We start from the raw sequence: 22315 nt of genomic DNA, 5'->3' as shown, positions 1-22315 counted from the left end.
TCTTTCAGAACACACACAACCTTTTGCTACCTGCACCTCTCTACCTTGTTTTTGTTTTTTTACATAAACTTTATTATTATTATTTTTTAAAAACAAACAAACAAACAAACATTTAAAACATCAATCAGCCCTCCCCTGTGACATCTCGGTGTTAAATTCTTCCGTTCATTTTATTCTTCCTGTACCAGCAGTTTCTTCTGTCTCAGTCATCTTCAAACCACTGTACGAATTGATTTACTATGGTCCTATTCTTACTGTCAGGTTTTTTTATACACATTTATACAATTAATCATTTATATCTCTTTTGCAACCAACAGTAAAAATAATTCCATGTTTTAAAATATTCCGATTCTTCCCTATTTTTAATCAAACCTCTCTACCTTGTTAAAGGAGGTGGGGTAGCTGTGGACATAAGCCCCTTGTCAGTGCTCCCCTGTGTCCAGTTACAAATGGGCATTCGTAACTAATAAATAAAGTAATAAATGCTTCAATAAGGAAAAGCAAATTATTTGGCACAAATTTTCAAATTCCTTTGAAAATAACAGATTTTAACATCGTCTCCGTCGTCAAAATGCACCCAATAACAGCCGAAACCGTTAAAAAGCCCAAGCGTACGCAGCTAATTAAAAGCTCCATAATCTATGGAGCTGGAAGCTTGGTTAAAATAAATAAATAAAAAAAATCTAGGAACAACAGAGCCACTGAGGCTAAGACGAAATGTGGAGGGTGCCCTCACTGCTGACAGATCATGGGGAAGAGGATTTCGTGGGGGGGATCTTTCCTGTTTGCCCTTCCCTGTCCCGTCTCCGAATTTAATGGAAGACGCGCCAGAGGAGAGATTGCCCGCAAAATTCTGGGGTGGGAGCCCCATTTTCTTTGCTGCAGGCCTCCCTTCCTCCTCTCTTCTCGTCGGCTGGGTTGCTTTAATGCTTTTCTTCCCAGCCTCCCTCCCCTCTCCTCTTGCACACGCAGGCCGGACCCTAGACCCCCTGCCCCAAGTAATCTGCGCCGTGTCTGTTCTCCATGCCAATCCTGCAGCATCGGGTGGGGGGGGGGGACGGACGGGACTCTTTTGACGTGAGATGAAAATCATAGGGATTTTTTTTCCCACCCCTTCCTCCTTCCACAGGTCACCCTGGAGCAACAAATACGACCCCCCCTTGGAAGATGGCGCCATGCCTTCGGCTCGCCTGCGGAAGCTCGAGGTGGAGGCCAACAACGCCTTTGACCAGTACAGAGACTTGTACGTTGACTCCTTCTCTGGTGGGAGGGTGGGTTGGGGTGGCTGGTTAAAGGTGAGGGGCGATCCCCCTGTTCATTCTCTGAAACTTTTAGGGAGCGAGATATCCCCCCACCCCCCAAGAAAGAGGCCTCCCCTTCGTTATACGGCTGCTTATTTTCGCACTTCACTGGGCTAAGAGTTCTGTAGGGAACTCAAGCCTTTCCCGAGGCGGCCATTCCAGTCCTTCCCCCCTCTCCTCCCCTCCCCACTCAGGGCATTGCAGACGAACCCGAGCCAAAACTTAAACCAGTCTTAAGTTACAGGAAAGAACCTGCTGCCGCAGGTATGGAATGTCTCGGGAGGAATATAAGCCGCCTTCTCCACCAGCTGCGATGGATGGAAGGCCATTTCCTATTCATCAAGGTTTAATCTCCCCCTTTGGCAAGCCCGCTTTTGAGGGAGGGGCTTTCTTTAAATGTGAATTAGAGGGAAGATTGACCCGGGGGGGGGGCGGGGATGGGGGGGCAGGGCTTGAAGCTGTTTGCTTCCTTGACTGGGAGGGGGGGATGAATATTAGCTGGTGGTTTGTGCCTGTATCAGGGTAGGGTCCCGTCCCCCCCCACCCTTTAAAGCACGGGGTTATCCTCAACCTACGACTAAAATTGAGCCCCAGCAGTGGTGAGATTCAAATAATTTAACAACCGGTTCTCTGCCCTAATGAGTGGGCGTGGCCATGGTGGGCGTGGCCATGGGGTGTGACAGGCAGCACTCGGCCTCCTGCACCCCTCTGGGAGCAAAAATGGGCTGTGGGGGGGGCGCACACACCCCGGCGCCCTGTTTTGGGCCTAATAGGCCTCCCTGCACTTACCTGGGAGCCAAAACGGCGAACCGGCTGAATCCCACCACTGAGCCCAATGTTAAGCGAGATATTTGTTCGGCGAGCTTTGCCCCATTTTAAGACCTCTCTTGCCACAGGTGTTAAGTGAATCACTGCAGTTGTGAAATCTTAACAACAGGGTCGTTAAGGGAATCCGACCTCCCCCGTTAACTCTGCTTGTCAGAAGGGGAATCGCACGGCACGGCAAACCGTCATAAAGTACCATACATGCCGGTGGCCGAGCTTCCAGATTTTGCCTCACAGGATCGTGGGGATCTGCCGCGGTCGTTAAATGTGAAAAATGGTCATAAGTCACCTTTTTCCCCACTGTTATGCGTCGTAACTTTGAAGGGTCACTAAGCAAGCTATTGTGAGTCCAGGAGCGTCTGTAGTGAATTGAGCTTCTCAATGGGAGACAATGTGTAGCTGGTCACCAGCTGCATGGAACTACAACTCCCAGGAGCCCTTTGCTGTTGTCTTTGGGTTGCTGACTCTTGGGGCTCTCGTTGCTAATCCTTTACTTTTCTCTCTCTCTCTCTTTGGCCCCTTGAAGCTCTCCCAGTATTTTAGAGGATGAAATAAAAGACATTTTTTTTTAAAAAATATTCTCTTCTGTTTAAATTCTATTTACAGGGGGTGACATTTCACCCCCTTCCCCGAATCTACAGGAGCCAGCATTGTTGGGAATTTTTAATCATCCTCGATCTGATCGGTTCAGTTGTGAAAAACGAGATTAGTTCATGGCAAAACTGCAGTCAACTTACCTTTAAAAAAAAAATTGCGATGTGAAGAGTGAAGTGATAAATGTGAACAGTTCATTGCGCAGTTTTTGGGCACTCGTCCTGGAACATGAGGGCCGGCCGTTGCCAAAAAGGGAACTGGAGCAGAAATAAAAAACCGAGTTGCAGCATCGTTGAAACAACGACGCCGTCTTTCTGGAGGCAGCTGTGTTAAATAGGAAAGGCGCAACAGCCATTCGCACAAAACCGCGTATCCATGTTTTGATCGTGGATTTGGCCAAGGCCCGGAGACTTTAAGAACTACTTCTTGTTGTTGTTAGTTGCGAAGTCGTCTCCAACTCATCGCAACCCCATGGACAACATTCCTCCAGGCCTTCCTGTCCTCTGGAGTCCATTTAAGCTCACGCCGACTGCTTCGGTGACTCCATCCAGCCACCTCCTTCTCTGCCGTCCCCTTCTTCTTTTGTCCTCAATCGTTCCCAGCATTAGGCTCTTCTCCAGTGAGCCCTTCCTTCTCATTAGGTGGCCAAAGTATTTGAGTTTCCTCTTCAGGATCTGGCCTTCTCAAGAGCAGTCAGGGTTGATCTCCTCTAGGACTGACCGGTTGGATCGCCTTGCAGTCCAAGGGACTCGCGGGAGTCTTCTCCAGCACCAGAGTTCAAAGGCCTCCATTTTTTGGCGCTTTTAGGGTAACCCCCATGTTCCCATAGATTACTTGGGTTCAGCCAGGCAAAGATTTCTGGCCCCTCTTTGTCGAATCCAGGAGAGGTTGCAATTTGGCCATCTTTTTTTTTTTAATTTGATTTATATGCTGCCTTTCTCCGGAGACTCAGGGCGGCTTACAATGTGCTCAGCAATAGCCTTCATCCTTTTGTATATTTATACAAAGTCAGCTTATTGCCCCCACAAACTGGGTCCTCAATTTACCTACCTTAGAAAGGATGGAAGGCTGAGTCAACCTTGAGCCTTGGCGAGATTCGAACCTGCAGTAATTGCAGGCAGCTGGTCTTAATAATCAGCTTAATAACAGGGTGCCTTAGACCACTGTACTACCAAGGCTCTTGGGGTGAAGACGTGTTCACGGGGAGCAGCCGTGTGCGTCTGGAGGAGCTTGGACTGGGGAGCTTCTCCAGGTCCCGTCCTGCCTTAGATTTTGTGTTGAGGGGGTCCGCGAAAGCGGTGGTCCAGTTGCAGAATGTAATTATTCCTGATTGTTTGAAGAAATGGGAAAGACCACAGATTAATCATCCTTGGGCTTGGAGAGCATGACTATAAACTATCTAGCCTTGTTTCCCCGTCCCCGTCCCTGTTTTTTATTAGTTCCTCGTTTTATCGTACTCGCAGTACAATAAAGATTTAAGACCACCCCTCTGGTCTTAAATCAGCTTTTGTTCATTCAGGACAACCACAACATCAACGAAAAATCAGCAAAGCTTGCGAGCATCTCTTAGTTCATCAAAATGTACTTTTGGGGCTGAGTTGGGTAGGCCGAGCATCTCCTAGCCTGGCTTGATTGGGAAAGGTGGACACCAGGGGTGAAATCTACTTACCTTCCCTACTGGTTCGGAAGCGCACGAAGCAGAAGGGTTTGCGCATGCGCAGAGGATAAAAAACAAGTAACGACGACCGGGCGGGTGGGCACAGCCGCGCGCTGCCGTTGCTACCAGTTCTCCGAACCACCCGCCGCCATTGCTACCGGTTCGGGTGAACTGGTTCAAGCCAGTAGCATTTCCACCCCTGGTGGACACCTATTCTAGAAGGTCCTTTGGAGACCCCTGCTTGGGTTGTCCCAAATGGCTCTAATGCTGGGCAAGGGCGTTGGTCACGGACCAGGCAGTCTTCTCAACCGTTGGTGGGTGGGTGGGTGGGTGAGGGAGGCAGAGATGGTTGGTTGGTTTTTGGTTGCTCCAGTTCTCCAGTAGACACTTGGTCAACTCTTACACTCTGGCAGGGGCTGCTGGGGATTGTAACTCCCCAAGGAAGGGAGGGAGGGATGCGGTGGATCAGTGGCTAAGACGCTGAGTTTGTCGATCGAAAGGTTCGCAGTTCAGCGGTTCGAATCCCGAGTGCCACGTAAGGGGGGGTGAGCTCATGTGGCTTGGCTCAGCTTCTGCCAACCTAGCAGTTCGAAAGCACATAAAAAATTGAAAGTAGAAAAACAGGGACCACCTTTGGTGGGAAGGGAACAGAGTTCTGTGCGCCTTTGGCGTTGAGTCACGCCGGCCACATGACCACGGAGACGTCTTCGGAGAGCGCTGGCTCTTCGGCTTTGAAACGGAGATGAGCAGCGCCCCCTAGAGTCGGGAACGGCTAGCACATGTGCAAGGGGAACCTTTACCTTTACCTTTAAGGAAGGGAGGAGGGCATGGGTTCCCTCTCTGATGCTTTAGCACGGACATCAAACCTTTCGGTTGGGTCTGAATTGACCAGCTGGGCCTGAATTGGTATGGTCAGCCTGGGATGCCTAGCCGAGCCTATACACTGGCTTCATTGCCCTTGGTCCAAGCCTCGTAAACCTTGGGACAATCCTTCCCCCCACCCCCTTTTGTCAGACCCAAGAACACACCATGGGGTTTGTAGTCCCAGCTCCCCATACAAAACTGCCGGGGGGGTGGGCAGGTCTTTGAACCCTAAGGAAGCTCAGGTTGACCTTGTTTTCGCCCCCCCCCTCCCACCCCAGTCTCCCTTGGAAGCTTCTGGGACCTGTTTCCCAAGACATTTCAAGGCCTGGAACTTGGGGGGCAGGGACGTCCAGCCTTTTAAGACCTGTGGAGTTGCCCGGCTGGGGAATTCTGGGAGCTGAAGTCCACAAGTCTAAAAAGTCGCCAAGGTTGGATGCCCCTGCTGCAGGAGTTAATGGAGGGTGAGGCTGCGGTCATTCTTCTTCTTCTTCTTCTTCTTCTTCTTCTTCTTCTTCTTCTTCTTCTTCTTCTTCTTCTTCTTCTTCTTCTTCTTCTTCTTCTTCTTCTTCTTCTCCTTCTCCTCCTCCTTCTTCTTCTTCTTCCTCCTCTTCTTCCTCTTTCTCTTCCTTCTTCCTTCTTCTTTCTCCTCCTCCTCCTCCTCCTCCTCCTCCTCCTCCTCCTCCTCCTCCTCCTTCTTCTTCTTCCTCCTCTTCTTCCTCTTCCTCTTCCTTCTTCCTTCCTTCTTCTTTCTCTTCCCCCTCCTCCTCCTCCTTCTCCTCCCAAATCTCCCAAAGCAGACCCACCCACTGAGGTCATTCTCCCCTGATCCCCGTGTTCATCCTGTGGCCCCAAGCCTTGACCCGACCAGTCCCCGGCTACAAGGAGACCCCTTCAGAGCCCCTTGCCCAGTTTCCTGCCTCGGAACTGCTTGGCTTGCCGCCGTCGGGAAGATTCCATGCGAGGGTGGGGGGGGGGGGGAGAGAGGTGGGCAAAGGACCCTCACCTCCCACCCACCCCCAACCTTGTGGCATCTGAATCCGCCCTTTGTTCTCTCGGGGTCGGCGTCCTCCCCAGCTGCCGGCCAGATGTGCAGTCTGGAAGCTTTTTACCTGGCACGGAAGGCCGTGCAAAGATCTCACCGGATTGGTATGTTTGCCTAGGGGCGGGCTTGCACCTGTAGTCAGGCTGGGAAGCATTTGTCAAGGGCCTGGCCAGGACCGTGGGCACTGTTTGTGGGTGGGTGGGGGGGAGGTGTTGGTTGGCTTTAAGCTGCTGCAGGGAAGACATTGAAGGAAAAAAAGGGTCTCTCACCCCCTTCGCCATCAAAAGCCTCTTCTGTTTGGGCCAGATCAGTTCCTCCCCCTTTGCCCAGTTCTCTCTCTCTCCGCTCCCCTCCCCAAAACACACCTTGCGCAGAGCCCGAAACGGTCAGCCTTCGGCGGGAGTGTGTGTATGTGGGGAGGAGAAACCCCATCACTCGCGCTGCGTGTGGCTAAGAACCGCGGGATAGCAGCGGGGGTGTTTTTCCTGGCCGCCTGCATCCCCCCCCCCACCCCGCCCCGGGTGCGTGAGGCCAGAGCCGGCGTCAGCCACAGGCCAGGTGGAAACAGCATGTTCGTCTTTAAAATAATATTAATCCTAGATTGGAGTCGCTCGGGGTACAAAAGGCCGGCCGAGTGTTTCCATGTGTGCGGTTGCTTGTTCTGGCGCGGGCTTTTCCCGGGCGGCGCTCTCTGCGGTCTCGCACAACCTTTTAGCACATCCGTAAAATATACCCACAAAAAGCCTTTATGTCAAAAAAAAAAAAAAAAAACAACCTTGGGAAGTGTGTAAAAATCAGAATTCCTCCCCACTCGGCTCATTTCTGGTCATTCGGGGTTAAGGGGACAGAAGTTGGGGGACAGGGACGGGGACAACAATGATGTAGAGCTCCCGTGATACTTATCCCCGCCTTTTCCGTCTGATTAACAATTCATCTCTTGGCCCTGCTGGTGAAATTATAATTGGAGGGAAGAAGTACGGGCAGTTCCTCGACATACAACGGTCCACTTGGTGACGGTTCAAACTTACAACGGCACTGAAAGAAGGGACTTGGGACCGTTGTTTCACATTTCTGACCGTCGAAGCGTTCTCCCAGGGTCGCACGTTTTACATTCAGATGCTTGACAGCTGACTGTCAATTTGCAACGGCCGCAGTGCTTCCCCTCCCGAGTCACGTGATCCCCTCTTGTGACCTCCCGGCAAACAAAGTCCACGGGGGGAGCCCGATTCACTTAACGACTGTGTGACTGACTTACTGACCGCAGCGATTCGCTTCGCCACTGTGAAGCAAAAGGAGGTTGCAAAACGGTGGCAAAAGCTTGTGTGACAAATCTCTCACTTCACGTCAGAAATGTTGGGCTCGATTGTGGTCATTAAGCCGAGGACTAGCTGTATTAGCAGTCAGATGTCTGTGGGTTTTTTTTTTTCTCCTGAATTAGGCACAGACAACTCGGTTGCTTTGGAGTGCAGAAGGCAACGCCCAACTCCCTCTTCCCATGGGGAGGTCCAAGGTCTTATCAGACGTGTTCCGGCTGGAGGGTCCGGTGTACTCGGAGAAGCCCCTTTCCGGTCCCAGAAAATCAAGATATCAGGGGTTAGGGTTAGACCCGTGATGGTGAACCTGGGGCACAGCTGGCACTCGTAGCCATATCAGTGGGCACGCCAGCTCAACTCCGGCGCGCATGCGTGCGCTGACCAGCTGATTTTCGGGTCTTCTGGACCCACCAGAAGTAGGGAAACAGGTTGTTTCCTGCCTCCGGAGGACCTCGGGGGTGGTGGTGGGGAAGGCCCATGTTTCTCTCTCACCCGGCTCCAGAGCCTTTCTAGTAATCTGGGGAGGACGGAAACAGCCTTCCACACAGTGCCTGGAAGTCCTCCGGAGGCCCATTTGCCAACTTCTGGTAGGACTGGAAAGCCCGTTTTTGCTGTCCCCAGCCTCCAGAGCCTCTCTAGGAGTCTGGGGAGGGTGAAAACAGCCTCCCCCTCCCCTCCGGAGGTCGAAAACGGCCCGTTTGCCATCTTTTGGTAGGACAACTGGCCATTTCTGGCCTCTGGAGGGCCTCTTGGGGGTGGGGAGGCAGTTTTCGCCCTCCCCAGACTCCTAGAGAGGCTCTGAAGCCAGGTGAGAGGGAAAAACGGGCCTACCGGGCCATCGCGTGCCAGGAGAGGGTGTGTGTGTGTCGCATAGAATTATGGGGGTGGGCACGTGCGCGTGACCCCTCCCCTTCCCCCCCACTCCTGGCATGCAATGGCAAAAAGGTTAGCCATCACTGTGTTAGACTGACCGTCCCTCAAAGCAGGTTAAAGAACCATCCCCATCTCTGCAGGCTCGGTTGCAACTCCCCGATTTCAACCTGCTCTTGAGTAGAGCAATAGCAATAACAGCCCTTAGACTTATAGACCGCTTCACAGGGCTTCACGGCCCTCTCTAAGCGGTTTACAAATGTGAACCTCTTGACCTCACCAATCTGGGTCCACATTTTACCCACCTCGGAAGGACGGAAGCCTGAGTCAACCTTGAGCCCGTCAGGATCGAACTGCCAGCAGTGGGCAAGAGCCAGCCTGCAATGCTGCGTTCTAACCACTGCGCCAGCACAGCTCTTTAAATGCCGGGCACTCAAGGTTATTCCCCTGAGCATCGCGGCTCCTTTAGTTACTCGAGCCAGCCCACTGCCAACACGTGGAAGAGAGAGTCGCCACACCTGTTAATTTTGCCTCTGCTAGGAGGACTCATCTGGGTGGGTGAACCTTGAGCCGGTCAGGATCGAACTGCTGGCAGTTGGGCAGAGTTTAGTGGCTGTTCATCGGACTCGGCGGGGTTTCACCCAGGTTGGAGTTGCAACCCTGTGTTGGCGCCAGTGGTGGGTTTCAAAAATTTTCGCTACAGGTTCAGTGGGTGTGGCTAGGTGGGGGTTGCATGTGACTGAGTGGGCGTGACCAACAATGGCACTCACGCCCATACCCACCCAGTCCCATGACCCCCCTCTCTTGCCACGCCCACAGGAAAAGGTAGGAAACTTTTTGGAATTTCCACCTATGTACACCCCGCCCTCCCTTTGCCAGTTGACCCCATTTCCCCTCCTTTAGCAGCCCTGGCCTTAGCCCCGCTTCCTCCCCCCTCCCCCACCTCTTTGTTTCGGCTGCTTACCTTCCATGGCGGTTAGTCCAGAGTCCAGAAGGCAAGCTGGCTGGAGTTTTCGGCAGATCCCAGCCAGCCATCGCTGCTGGAAAGCGGCTGGCAAAGAGGTGGTGGCTGGCCGCAGGCCGCCAAAAAGTACCGGAGGTCATGAAAAAAGCTTCTGTCGTTGCCGCCATGTTCTTCGCACATGTGCATCCCATTGGACTTCCAAGGCAATGGGATGCGTGTGCGCGAAAAACATGGTGGCGTTGAACACGGCAGGCGGGGAGACAGAGAGGTGACTGGGGGACCGGTTCAGCGACCTTGGCCAAATTTCCGCCAACGGTTCGTGCGAACCGGCTGAATACCGTCTCCGGTTGGCGCAGAGAAATTGCCGTTTTCTTCTCCTGCGGAGACTCGAGGGTGGTGTATTTGGCGCTTTCTGTTCTTCCCCGGGGCAAATTTCTATTCTAAACCAAAACCCAAAAATCAGGTCGAATTAAAATTGGAAGGCAGACCTTCCTTAAAGGGAGGTGGCATATAGCAGGTGGTAGATCTCGAAGGAGAAGATCCAGGAGGGCTAGAAACTTGTTTGCAAGTAAGGGGAACGGAGAGGTTTTGGTTTGGGAGAGCCCAAAACGTGTCGCCCAGTATGGCGCTCTTGGGCTCCTGCGCTCTGTCACCCCCACACGGTCCCTGCCTGACCTTCCCGCTTCCTGGAATTGCCTCCTTCCGTTCTCTCCCCCCCCCCTCTGCCCAGGCAGGTGGAAGTGGTGGGGTCAATCTCTGCCTTTTGTTTTGGCTGCAGGTATTTCGAAGGGGGTGTTTCCTCCGTGTACCTCTGGGATCTGGATCATGGCTTTGCCGGGGTGATTCTAATCAAGAAAGCGGGCGACGGATCCAAGAAGATCAAAGGGTGCTGGGACTCCATCCACGTGGTAGAAGTCCAGGTAGAGCCCGGCCTCTCCCTCTCCCTCCCTCCCTCCTTCACTCTCTCTCCCTCCCCCTCCCTCTCTCTCTCCCTCTTTCTTTCTCTCCCTCTCCTCTCCCCTCCATTCCTCTCCTTCCCTCCCTCCCTCTCCCTCCCCCTTTCTTTCTCTCCCTCTGTCTCTCTCCCTCTCTCTTCCATTCCTCTCCTTCCCTCTCCCTCCCCCTTCCCTCTCCCCCTCTCTCCTTTTCCCTCTCCCCCTCTCTCCTCCTCTCCCTCTTTCTTCCTCTCCCTCTCCCTTCCATTCCTCTCCCTCCCCCTCCTTCTCCATCCTCCTCCTGTCCCTTTCTCTTTCTTTTTCTCCCTCTCTCCTCCATTCCTCTCCCTCCCCCTCTCCTTCTCCCCTCTCCCTCTCCCTCCCCCTCTCTCCTTCTCCCTCCTCCTTTCCCTCTTTCTCTCCTTCCTTCCCTCCTTCTCTCTCCCTCCCTCCCCCTTTCTCTCCCTCCCTCTTTCTCTCTCCCTCCCTCCCTCCTCTCTCCTTCCCCCTTTCCCTCTCCCTCCCCCTCTCTCCTTCTCCCTCCTCCTCTCCCTCTTTCTTTCTCTCCATTCCTCTCTCTCCCTACCTCCCCCTTTCTCTCCCTCTCTTTCTCTCTTTCCCTCCCTCCTCTCTCTCCCTCTCCCTCTCTCTCTCTCTCTGGGATGGGGGGGAAAGACAGATGATCCCTGCGCAGAGTATGAGAAGAGAGGCAAACCTAGTTAGATTCCAGGCAGACCCACAAGCAACAGGCGCTCAGCCAAACCATAGGATATTATGGTAGCCTGGTGGACTTAATTCCATGTCTCCCCCACCAAAAAACCCAGCACCTTCCCCCCACCCTTTCCTCTCAGTATGGGAAAAGGGCCCACATTAAGCATTGTGAAAACCTCCCTTTCTGGATGGGAGGCTGCAGAAATAGAAGGGAATCCCCGCCCCCCGTCCCCCCCACCAGTGTCTGTTTGCTCCCCAATGAGAGGGGGCAGAGGGCTGCTTCGGTCGGACAGGGGTACTTTGGTGAGCGTGGCAGAAAAATCTGGCCCCTGGAGACGTTCCGAGGGAGGAGCAGATATGTGTGCGCACTCACAAGCATTTTCTCTCCCCCCCCCCCAGGAGAAGTCCAGTGGCCGTACTGCCCACTACAAGCTGACCTCTACGGTGATGCTGTGGCTGCAGACGAATAAGACCGGCTCGGGCACCATGAACCTCGGAGGCAGCCTTACCAGACAGGTACCTGCCCCCCCCACCCCTGTACCCTGTTTTCCCGAAAATAAAACATCTCCTGATAATAAGCCCAATCGGGCTTTTGAGCGCATGTGCTAAAATAAGCTTCCACCCCACCTGAAAATAAGCCCTCCCCGAAAATATTTAAACGCAGAGCTGGAAATCAGGTAAGACGGCAAGAGGATCCCCCTCTTGCTCCATAAGACCTCCCCGAAAATAAGGCCCAGCGCTTATTTCGGGGTTTAAAAAAATATAAGACGGGGTCTTATTTTTGGGGAAACACGGTCGTTTCTGCTCAGCCTCTGCATGGAGGCGAGTAGTTTCCTCCACCACCCCCTGCCTGCCCCCCCCCCACCCCAGGTTTCGTCCTGGACCTCCCCAAGCAGCCTGTGAAGGTAATGACCAGTCCCTCCCCCAGAGAAGGAGCCGATGCCTCTCAAATTTGGGTCAAATTCCCGGGATTGGAAGATTAAAAATAAAATAAAAATAAAATGAAAACCTTCCTTTCCTCCTTCCCTCCCTCAAACAGCTGTTGCACTTCTGTAATCTTCCCCCATCTTCCCCAACCCCTTGTCAGCCGCCTCTCAACAGCGTTTTAACAATATCGTCTCTCTCACCATCTTCAATCTGCAGCGGGTCTTTCTCCACCCCCCCCCCCACCCCCATCCCCTACAACCCCTTCTGGGACTGGCGAGGGAGGGAAGGAACGGCACTGCACGCCCTTAAGTTTCTCCACCACCACCGCAGTTCAGAAGTTGGGGACACCTGCGCCCTGTTGTTGGGGGGCGCAGGGCGGGTGGGAAGGCGCCCAGGTCTTTGCTGAACATCTGGCCTTGAGCCGAGAGCACCCGGCAGGCTCTGCGGAAAGTGGAGAAAATGCCCCAAGGACGAGACAGGAGAACCTCCTGGAGGGCCCCCCAAACTCTTCCTGTCTCACCCCCCCTCCCCACACCGCCCACACCCAGTGAAACAAAGGCCCTTAATTTCCCTCCCTCCCTCTCCCCCCCCCTTTTGTGTATTTTATAAAACTAAAAAACCAACTGGGGCAGCTAATTGGAGCTGGCATCCAGCCACCAGCAGGCTATTGCTTGCCTGGAAGGCACGCTGATGAAATTACATGCCCTGTCAGGCCCTGTCCGTGCGATGCTCTCCGTCTGCTTGGGGGGTGGGGGGAGATGCAGGCTTTCAGCTCCCCCCCTCCTATTCCAAGGAGACCCCCGTGTCTCAGGAACATTCCTTGCATGACCTTTGTGGGAAGAGGGCAGCAGAGAGGGAATCTCTGCTCCATCCTGGTCTGCTGTCACTCACTATCCCCCCCCATCTCCCTGTCTCGGCCCAGAAGGCTGCTGGGCACCTCAAACTTGTCCCGTGTGTGGGTTGGAATGACTGACAGTTTTCCTACTGGTGGGGCCCAGCCTCCTTTCTGCTGACCCCTTGGCAGGTAAGGCTCTGCAGCCGGCTTCTTCCTCCTCCTCAGCTTTTTCCTTCCTTTCTTCCCAGATGGAAAAAGACGAGACGGTGAGCGATTCCTCTCCGCATATAGCCAATATTGGCCGTCTGGTTGAGGTAAGGCCCTCCTGATGGAGGGGGGGTCCTTTTTAACACCCCCTCTCCCCCCCAGACCGTGGGATCAGGAAATGGGGTGAAGGCCCCCCCTTTATTTTATTTATTTATTTTATTATTCATATTTCTATGCCACCCACTCTCCGAGGACTCTGGGCAGCTTACACCAAAGACAGTATACTAAATAGCATATTGCCCCCTAACAATCTGGGTCCTCATTTTACCCACCTCGGAAGGATGGAAGGCTGAGTCAACCTTGAGCCGGTGAGATTTGATCCGCTGATCTGCTGAACTAGCAGTCAGCTGAATTAGCTGCAGTACTGCACCCTAACCACTGCGCCACCTCGGCTCTTTATAAGAGCCTTGGCTCCTAACCTTTGACCTTCGTGTTTTGCTTGTGGGCAACTAGTAGCCGAAGAGCCCAGTCAGGTTGAAACTACGTCTTGGGTTCACGCCCCAATTCTAGGCCCTCTCGGGGGCATCTAAACAGTAATACCTTCACCCCTGCTTTTGCAGAATTCATTGCTGACTGGCTGGCCGGCCAGAGGAGGTGCCCACCTCTGGGGGGAGAGAGAGAGGGGGCACAGAGATCGTAGTGCTCCTGTTTTGACCTCCCTCTCCCTGCCACTTTACCCAAATGTATACAGAAGGAAACATGGAGGTTTGCCACTAAACATTGGAGAAGATCCATGCATAAAATACCATATTTTTCGGAGTATAAGACGCACCTTTTCCTCCCTAAAAGGGGGTGAAAATTTAGGTGCATTTTATACACCAAATGTAGCCCCGCCTACCCACTGCCCCCCCACCCTTTGGCCTCTGCCTCGCAGCCGTTACCTCCTTGCAAGCAAACAGCAAGAAAAAACAGCTCCTTTCAGCTTCAGCACAGCCTCATTAGCACAAGTTGATTGGATCGGCCTCCCGACTCTCAGCTGTTTTGCGCAGGGCTCTGCTGCTTGCTACAAAGAGGTAAATTGCTGGGAGCAATTACTAATTACAATTTACTAATCAAGCTCTGCTGAAAACAAAAATGAAAGTAAAGCAGGCTGTTTGCTGCAATGAGGCAAAATTGCACAGAGGCAGAGGGAGATTTCTTTTTCTTCTTTTCCTCATCAAAAAAGGTAGGTGCGCCTTATACTCCGAAAAATACAGTATACAGGAGACTGGGGGGCGGGAGGGGGGGAAGCAGCTTTTTCGTACCCTGGGCTTGAAACCCCTCCTTTTAATGTATCTCAAAAATCTCATTGCTTGCCCGACACTTGCCATCTCCCCCAGATGCGAAAGATGCGGTTTGGGGGTAAAGATTCCCCCTCACACATTACGTGCTAGTCGTTCCTGACTCTAGGGGGCGGTGCTCATCTCCGTTTCAAAGCCGAAGAGCCAGCGCTGTCCGATGACGTCTCCGTGGTCATGTGGCTGGCATGACACAATGCCAAAGGCACACGGAATGCTGTTCCCTTCCCACCAAAGGGGGTCCCTATTTTTCTACTTGCATTTTTTACGTGCATTCGAAATGCTAGGTTGGCAGAAGCTGGGACAAGTCACGGGGGCTCACCCCGTTACGCGGCACTCGGGATTCGAACCGCCGAACTGCCGACCTTTCGATCGACAAGCTCAGCTTCTTAGCCACCGCGCCACCGCGTCCCTATTTCAGGAGTACAAGTTCCTAAAACGTGAAGCTTTGGAAACCAAATGATAAGCAAAACTGGCAATCTTGCCCTTGCTGGGGGAGGTGGAGAGGCTGCCCACGATCGCGTCCTGGATGATAAGAAATTTGGGCAGCTGCCCTCGAAATGTACGCCAGGACAACCAGCTTGGAAACGGCCTTTGTTTTTTGCGGCTGCCTGCTGCCCCCTGGCGGCCGAGATCCCACCTGACTGTTTTTTTTTTTTTTTTAATAAATTTGATTTATATGCCGCCCTTCTCCGGAGACTCAGGGCGGCTTACAATGTGCTCAGCAATAGCCTTCATCCGTTTGTATATTTATACAAAGTCAGCTTATTGCCCCCACAAACTGGGTCCTCATTTAACCTACCTTAGAAAGGATGGAAGGCTGAGTCAACCTTGAGCCTGGTGAGATTCGAACTTACAGTAATTGCAGACAGCTGGTGTTAATCACAGTGCTATCAGTCTACTGAGCCACCAGACCGAGTATTTATTTGCAACCATCCTGGCCTGGAGGAGGACAATCTTAAAAGGGAGGATGGGAGAATAGGAATTAGATTAAAAATTCACATTAGAAAAATAGGTAAAGGGTAAAAGAGCAGTCCCGAAAAAGTAAAAATCAAAAATGAAAGTTAAAAGATGAATGAAAAATGATGGGAAAGGACTGTGCATGTAAATGTGTTTATGAGAAATAAAAATAAAAAAACTTTTTTTAAAAAATAGGAAGGATATAAGAATAGGCCACATGGAAGAGCCTTTGGAGTTGATGCTCCAGTTGGGAGTTGTCTTCAGTATGGAGGGTCCAGTTAAGCAGATGCTTTCCATGGGCCTTTCCAGAGGAGACCGGAAAGCCAGCGGGGTCTCTTTGGGGTGACTAAAGTTATGGGCAGCTTCTCTCTCCTTGGGCTGGTCTAATGTTTCTCCCTTCCTCCCGCCCTGGGGTGGACTTCAAAAAATTTAGGAAGGGGTTCTCTGCTGGGTTGCTGGGTGGGTGTGGCTGTGGCGGGCGTGGCCTAGTTGGCCTCCTGCACAACGGTGGAGGGTGGGGGGCGTTTTTGCCCTTCCCAGACTCCGGATGCTTTTCTCGAGCCTCCGGGAGGGTGAAAACGGCCTCCCCAGGCTCCGGAGGCCCTCTGAAGGCTGGAAACAGGCCTGTTTCCTGATCTTCCGGTAGGTCCATTTTTCGCCTTCCCTGAGCCTCCGTGCACGCTCTACACTTACTTGCGCCCAAAACTGGCTGCGTAGGGACTCCTGGGAGGTGCAGGGTGATTCCTGGGTGGGGCATGGTGGGCGGGGCCAGCCAGGAGTGGGATTTGGGGGGGGGGGGTGTCTCTGAATTGCAGTCAGCATTCAGTCAGCAGTCATTAGTCATTACAATGACTCAGCAGTACAATTACTCAGCATTACATCTTAGAGTTAAAGAATACATTTAAAGTAATAGAACACATATATTGCCTTGACAACTTGTTAGATTTATACCATATCCTAACACACAGAATCTTAACTAGAGGTTCTCCCGAACCCCCAGCAGCCCACCCCTGCTCCCGCCTCTCCCTAAAACCACAGGGGATGACCGTGAGTTCTCTCTCTCTCTCTCTCTCTCTCCCTCTCTTCCCTTCTAGGACATGGAGAATAAAATCAGAAGTACGCTGAATGAGATTTATTTTGGAAAGACAAAGGACATTGTCAACGGGCTGAGGTAACAATGGATGCACTGCAGTGCTGCGGTCGTATTTATATGCATATATATATATTTATTTATTTATTTATTTATTTGTCGGAAATGGTCTACGGCAAGGGGGTGTCAAACACAAGGCCCGGGGGCCTGGATCCAGCCCGCGGGGGTGCTTAGATCTGGCCCGTGGGGGCTACTGTGGAAATAGCGAAGGACCGACCTGCAGTGCCTCTGCCAGCCCCCCACTCCCTCCCCGAGCTCCATTTTTGCTGGCAGAGGGTTGCAGCAGGCCGTCGCAGCTGAAAACAGAGCTCGGGAGTCCGTTTTGGCTGGCAGAGCGCTAGGGCTCCCAATACAAGTGACATGATGGCCACGCCCACTCCGGCCTCCCAAGGACAAACTCAACCCTGATGCTGCCCTCAATGAAACTGAGTTTGAAACCGCCTGGTCTAGGGTCTCCTTCCCGGGGCAGGGGCTGGGCTTCGAAGACCTCTCAACTCTGCTATTCTGTTAAATTTGTCACCTCCTGCCCCAGAAGAAGAGCCCTGGCAGATTAGCCGACCGCCTGCCTTCTGTTACGCCTTTCCGCCTTTTTCCAATCAGTTCTGCCATTGATTTGGCTGATTCATAAGATGGGGATCGATCATCCTTATCAATCAGCCAGATTGATTGATAAGGATGGGCCTATTTTGAGGGGTTGGAAAGGCTGCCTCAAGAGCCCGCCGAAATCTTCTCTCTCCTTTTTTTTCAAAACTTGGACCCCATCGCCCACAGCAGAGGTGCCCTGCCGTGCCTGATGGTGCTGTTGCTGCTGCTGCCGGCCTTTGGCGCCCGCTTCCTCCAGTTAAACCTGCTGGAGCCAGAGGATGGGTTTGCCGGTTTGCCGGGAACCGATTTTTAAGCATTGGAAGAAAAGCTGGCTTCCTTTCCTTTCTCTCTCTCTCTCTCGTCTCTCTCTCTTTCTTTCATCTGTGAAATCTGTGGATTTCGGCACTGGGAGACTCCCAACTTCTCCCTTCCCTTCCCCCTTCTGCTCTCGACCCCCGGTCCCCTCTGCCTTCCTTCCTTCCTTCCTTCGTTTTTTTTTTCTCTCTGCCAACTTGTCTGACCCTTTTCTCTCCTTCCTCGGCTTCCCTCTTCCGTTTCCGCCCAGATCAATTGACGCTATTCCCGACAACCAAAAATATAAGCAGTTGCAGAGGGAGCTCTCCCAGGTTCTGACCCAGCGGCAGATGTACATTCAGCCAGATAACTAAACCAGCGAAGGTACACCCACCCGCATCCTGTCTCCTCCCCCCCCTCCTCCCACCAATGCTGAAACTGGCTTACAGGGCACCTTGGCACTAAAACACCACTTACCTGGACTGAGAGCATTATCCGCATGAGAGACTTCGGCCTTCACGCCAACTAACTCCTAATTCTTGCCAAATCCCGTTGTTGTTGTTGTTGTTATTTTTTTAAGGAAGGGGATGGAGGAAGCCTCCTTGATAACTTTTCAGTTTGCTCTCCTTGCCTTGCCATGTGGAGTTCCTTGTGCTTGAGAATGCGACAGCCCTGGGTCGTCTGTGTGCGCGGGTGTGGTTTTGCGAGTGATTTCACCCCTGGAACTGTTGTGGCCCAGCAGCAGGGCTGGCAGCAGATCCGGACAGTGAGGAGGTTGGGGAAGGTTCTGACGAGAGCTCTGCATCGGAGGCAGAGCGGGGGCCAGGGCCGTATGTCAGCTATCAGCTGCCTTCGGAGTCAGACATCAGTGAGGCAGAGGAACAGCTGGAGCCTGTTCCTAGTGTGCACATGCCCAGAGTTGCCAGACGAAGGGAACAGCTGAAGAACAAGGGGCGACTCAGGAGTAAAGCCACAGGTGGACGATGAAGGGCCCCTCCCAGATGAAATAAAAGAGGAGCGACAGGGGAGTGGAGTTTGCAGGAGACAATTAGTTCATTCCTGCATTCTTGCCAATGAAAGATATCTGCCTGGCCACCCTCCAAGCCTGATAAAGGTTGGTCATTGTGAACAATCTCGAAAGACGGTGGGAGAGGACAGACTTTTTGCTGGAGAGGAATTCACTGTCAATTCAATAAAAGGGATTTATCGGGACGAGGTCTCGGCTTGGTGCTGCTGGGGAAGCCTAGGTCAGAACAGGAACAACAACAAAAATCACACCCACCCACCCCTCACCCTCGACCAGGCTGCCGGGTACAGATAGTCCTCGTTTAACGACCGCTCGGAGTTACGACGGACCTTCCACAGACACTTCCACTCCCCTTCCCAATGCTACTAACAATGCGCTGGAGGTCAGCGACCGGGGATCCGGTTTTACGAATTGTGGGGGAAGCGCTACCTGACGTGTCGGAGATGCTGTTTGAAGGGGGGGAGGGGAAATTTGCCGGAAGCCGCCGCTGCCCTTGCTGCCCCCCCCCCCAAACCCCCTTTTCTCCTCCTAACCCCCTTGCCTCTTTTTCTCCCAACAGGTCTGTGCAGACGTTTGCGGACAAATCGAAGCAGGAAGCTCTGAAGAACGACCTGGTGGAGGCATTGAAGAGAAAACAGCAAAGTTAGAAACCAGCGTCTCCCCCTTTGAGGATGCTAACAAGACACACGCCATGCATTCATTAGCGCGAACCCCCCCCAGCCCCCAAATTTCTTAGGAATCTTCTCTCTCTTTCCCCCAACCCCCCCCCCTTGGCATCCTCCTCCCCTCGGCCTCCTCCCTGTTATTTTCATTTCCTGCGTACAATATTCTTCCACTCGTAAGATAAATAAAAATAAATTCTCCGTTTTTTCCCCCCATCACCACCCCAAATAAAAGTTGTATAAACCCTTTTTTGGGGGGGCGGGGCAGGGGGGGGGAAGCTCTCTCTAGCAGCTTAATTTCCACCGTCTTATTGCCACAGCCTTGCAAAAACGGTATTCTACGTTGAGAAACCTCGGAGATTTGTGTCCTTCCCTTCCCTTTTGGGACCCTCTTTTCTCCCCCCCCCAAAACCCCCTTTTTCCCATCTTCTTGGGCCTTACGTTTATCCGCATATTTCCACCGATCATGGTTTTTTTTTTTTTTTCTTTGATTCTTGGTGCGACCCTCCCCAGCTTCCCCACCGCTCTCCCCATATTTTGTTATATTGGTGTAAAAAATGTACAAGAAACGAAAAACAAAAAAAAAAAAACCTTTATTAAATAACCATGGTTTGTGAAAGAAGGAAGAAAAAGAAAACATCGTGGAAAATGTGTTTGGTGTATGTTTGGGAGAAAAGTTGTGAAAGGAGGACGGGGGTGTGTGGGATGTGGGAGAGGGGGTCTCCCTCCCTCATCCTTAAGAGATCTGCGAAAAGCTGGCAAAGAGTCAACCCCACCCCCCGGTCCTGCTTTCCATCCGAGAGGCTGCGGTGTGATGCTTTTGACTCGTTCTTGATTTCTACGGGAATGCGAAAGACTGGTTATTATTTTTTTTTTAAATATGTAATGCTTCAAATTGGAATCTACATCTCTTTTACTTGAGCCTCCATTACTTAAAACAGAAAAAAAAATAAAATCTTTAAAAAACGTAAGAAAGCCTTGGACGCCGGGCCTGTTTCTGATTCCTTCTCCTTTTCCCCAACTCTCAAAAGGACCCCCTGCCTTTTGATTGGCAGGGGTCCCGATTGGCAGATCGCAGCTTCGGGTGGGCGGGCGGGCTAGGCTCAGTGCTTCCGATGAAATGCTCTTTTTAACAGAAATGGCGTTGCGTCGTCTTGAGTGTCTTGTCTGACGGTTGGGAATAATTTGATGGTTCAGACTAAAGACGGATAACAGTTGGCAAATGTGCCCCTTTGAGTCACGAGTTCCTTGGTCCTTCATGGGCCCCCCTACCTGTTGTGGCCTGCTGGCAGCCAGCAGAGTCAGACAGTGAGGAAGTTGGGGTGGAACGTGGGCCAGTCCTGGAGCCTGGGGAAGGCTCGGACGAGGGCTCTGCGTCGGAGGCAGAGAGGGGGCCAAGGCCATCTGGTAGTACTTTGCTGCCTCTGGAGTCTCCGGAGTCTGACATCAGCGAGGCAGAAGAACAGCGCGAGCCTGTTCCCAGTGTGCATGTGCGCCGAGCTGTTAGGAGACGGGAACAATTAAGAAAACAGGGTCGACTTGGGAGTAAGGCTTGGAGATGAGTGAGCTTTTGCAGGAAGCAGTTAGTTCATCCACCCATTTGACTCTGTGCTAAGTTTGGCCTTGCCCTGCCTGTGGCAATTAGTTCTCTGGCAGCATTCCAAGGGAGATAAGGGGAGTGTTTGTAAATCCTCCTCTGCAAGACTGTTTGATAAGCCTTTCGACTGGGAATGACAGTAATTCGCAGCCGTCTGAATTAAAGAGGTTTGCCGGGAGTAAGTTTGTGCAGTTTACTTTCTAAGGAAGCCTAGGTGAGAATACTATCCCACCTCATTTCTCACAACCAGTGCTGGAGCTTACAGCTTCTTAGCAGTTCTGGGCTTTTCAGTTTTTGTACCTTTCGGTTTTATATTTTCAAGAGCCTGCTGGCCTGAAATATTTACGCCAGCGTAGACTCCTTGGGAGGAAAGGAACCTGCTTCCCATCTCAAAGAGTCATGTATGTATGGAAAAAGAGGTTGTATAATGAGCAGAAGGGAGTAGAGCTGGATGGAACCTCTCCAACCAGAGGCAGTCTACCTCTGAATGTCTCGCCAGCCTCAGTCAGGTGTGGCGCTCTGCAAACTGCTGTTCTGACCCAGCTCCCCAAACACGACAAATCCTCGGTAATTAAATCAATGATTCCTTTATTAGGAGCACCAGTAGCCCCGGCAAAGTTTCTCTCTCAACGTAGGCTAACAAGTCCTTCTGCCCGGAAGATGAATAGTTGTCTGCCACATCTATTCATCTCCACCCCCTGCCTTTTATCCCCAGAGCTAGGGTGGGGCTTCCGTCCCAAGGACCGTCCCATAGATTTCCAGTGCTCTCCTCTCCTCTGCATTCTGCGCATCCACGCGTCAGGCACTGGACCCATTTGTTCCTCCTCTTCCTCATCAGCCACCTCCAGACCTGGGGGCTGTTGACTCTCCATCTGAGGGCTGATGGACGGCCCAGGCTCCGCCTCTCTCTCTCTCTGACAGCTACATTCCTTCTTCCCTCTCGGAGCTCTCAGATTGCCTTGATGCTGACCCCGACTCCCACCCCTCCTCCTCCTCTGATTCGGTTGCTGGCGGGGCTGGCGGCCGAGAGGCCTCAACATCTGCCGAGGTTCCTAGTTATCTGTAAAGCGGGAAGGATTCCTTCCTTCTTAGCTGCCCTTCCTTTGCAAAAAAAAAAAAGGGGGGGAGTGGGTGGGTGGGAGAGCTGAAGGCCCCCCACCGTTGCTTCAAGGCAGGAGTGGGCTGCTGAGGGTTCGGGAGAACCTCTAGCTAAGATTCTGTGCAGTTCGCAGAAACCCCAAATCCCACTCCTGTCTGGTCCTGCCCACCCCTCCCCTCCCAGGAGTCCCCACCTGGCCCATTTTGGATGCAGAGCGCGGGCAGATGCTCGGGGAAGGCGAAAAACGGGCCTACCAGAAGTTTGGGAAGGAAGGCCTGAAATGGGCCCGTTTCCAGCCTTCAGAGGGCCTCTGGAGCCTGGGGAGGCCATTTTCGCCTTCCCAGAGGCTTGAGGAAAGCCTCCGGAGCCCGGGGAGGGCAAAAACAACCCCCCCACCATGGTGCAGGTGGCCGACTAGGCCACACCCACACCCACCCAGCAACCGGGCAGAGAACCCCTTGTTAAAATTTTTGAAGCCCACCCGTTGCTTCAAGGCTGTTGTGGCTCTGTTGCCTGAGCCTGGGTTATCGACAGATGTAGACTCTGAGAGTGAGGGAGA

At 52.5% G+C, this 22315-nt stretch overlaps 1 protein-coding gene across 2 annotated transcripts in view; it reads left to right on the top strand.

Moving 5' to 3' along the window:
* Positions 1–20035, top strand: part of CAPZB (capping actin protein of muscle Z-line subunit beta) — a 57699-nt gene extending 37664 nt beyond the window's left edge. The window contains exons 4-10 of one of the 2 annotated variants that reach the window (XM_070956015.1): positions 1130–1243; positions 10209–10350; positions 11476–11592; positions 13087–13152; positions 16437–16513; positions 17643–17755; positions 18958–19046. In XM_070956015.1, the coding sequence (XP_070812116.1) occupies positions 1130–1243; positions 10209–10350; positions 11476–11592; positions 13087–13152; positions 16437–16513; positions 17643–17745 (619 nt within the window). In that variant the 3' untranslated portion in view covers positions 17746–17755; positions 18958–19046. Of the gene's footprint in view, positions 1–1129; positions 1244–10208; positions 10351–11475; positions 11593–13086; positions 13153–16436; positions 16514–17642; positions 17756–18957 lie in introns of both variants that reach the window. The other variant, XM_070956016.1, reaches the window with a different exon arrangement.
* The last annotated feature ends 2280 nt before the right edge of the window (positions 20036–22315 follow it).

The sequence above is a fragment of the Pituophis catenifer genome, unplaced genomic scaffold, assembly GCF_029215685.1.
Source record: "Pituophis catenifer annectens isolate HBS135680 unplaced genomic scaffold, rPitCat1.0.hap2 SCAF_18, whole genome shotgun sequence".
Classification (NCBI taxonomy): domain Eukaryota; kingdom Metazoa; phylum Chordata; class Lepidosauria; order Squamata; family Colubridae; genus Pituophis; species Pituophis catenifer.
The sequence above is the reverse complement of the archived record's forward strand: the minus strand, read 5'-3'. Positions and strand labels throughout refer to the sequence as shown.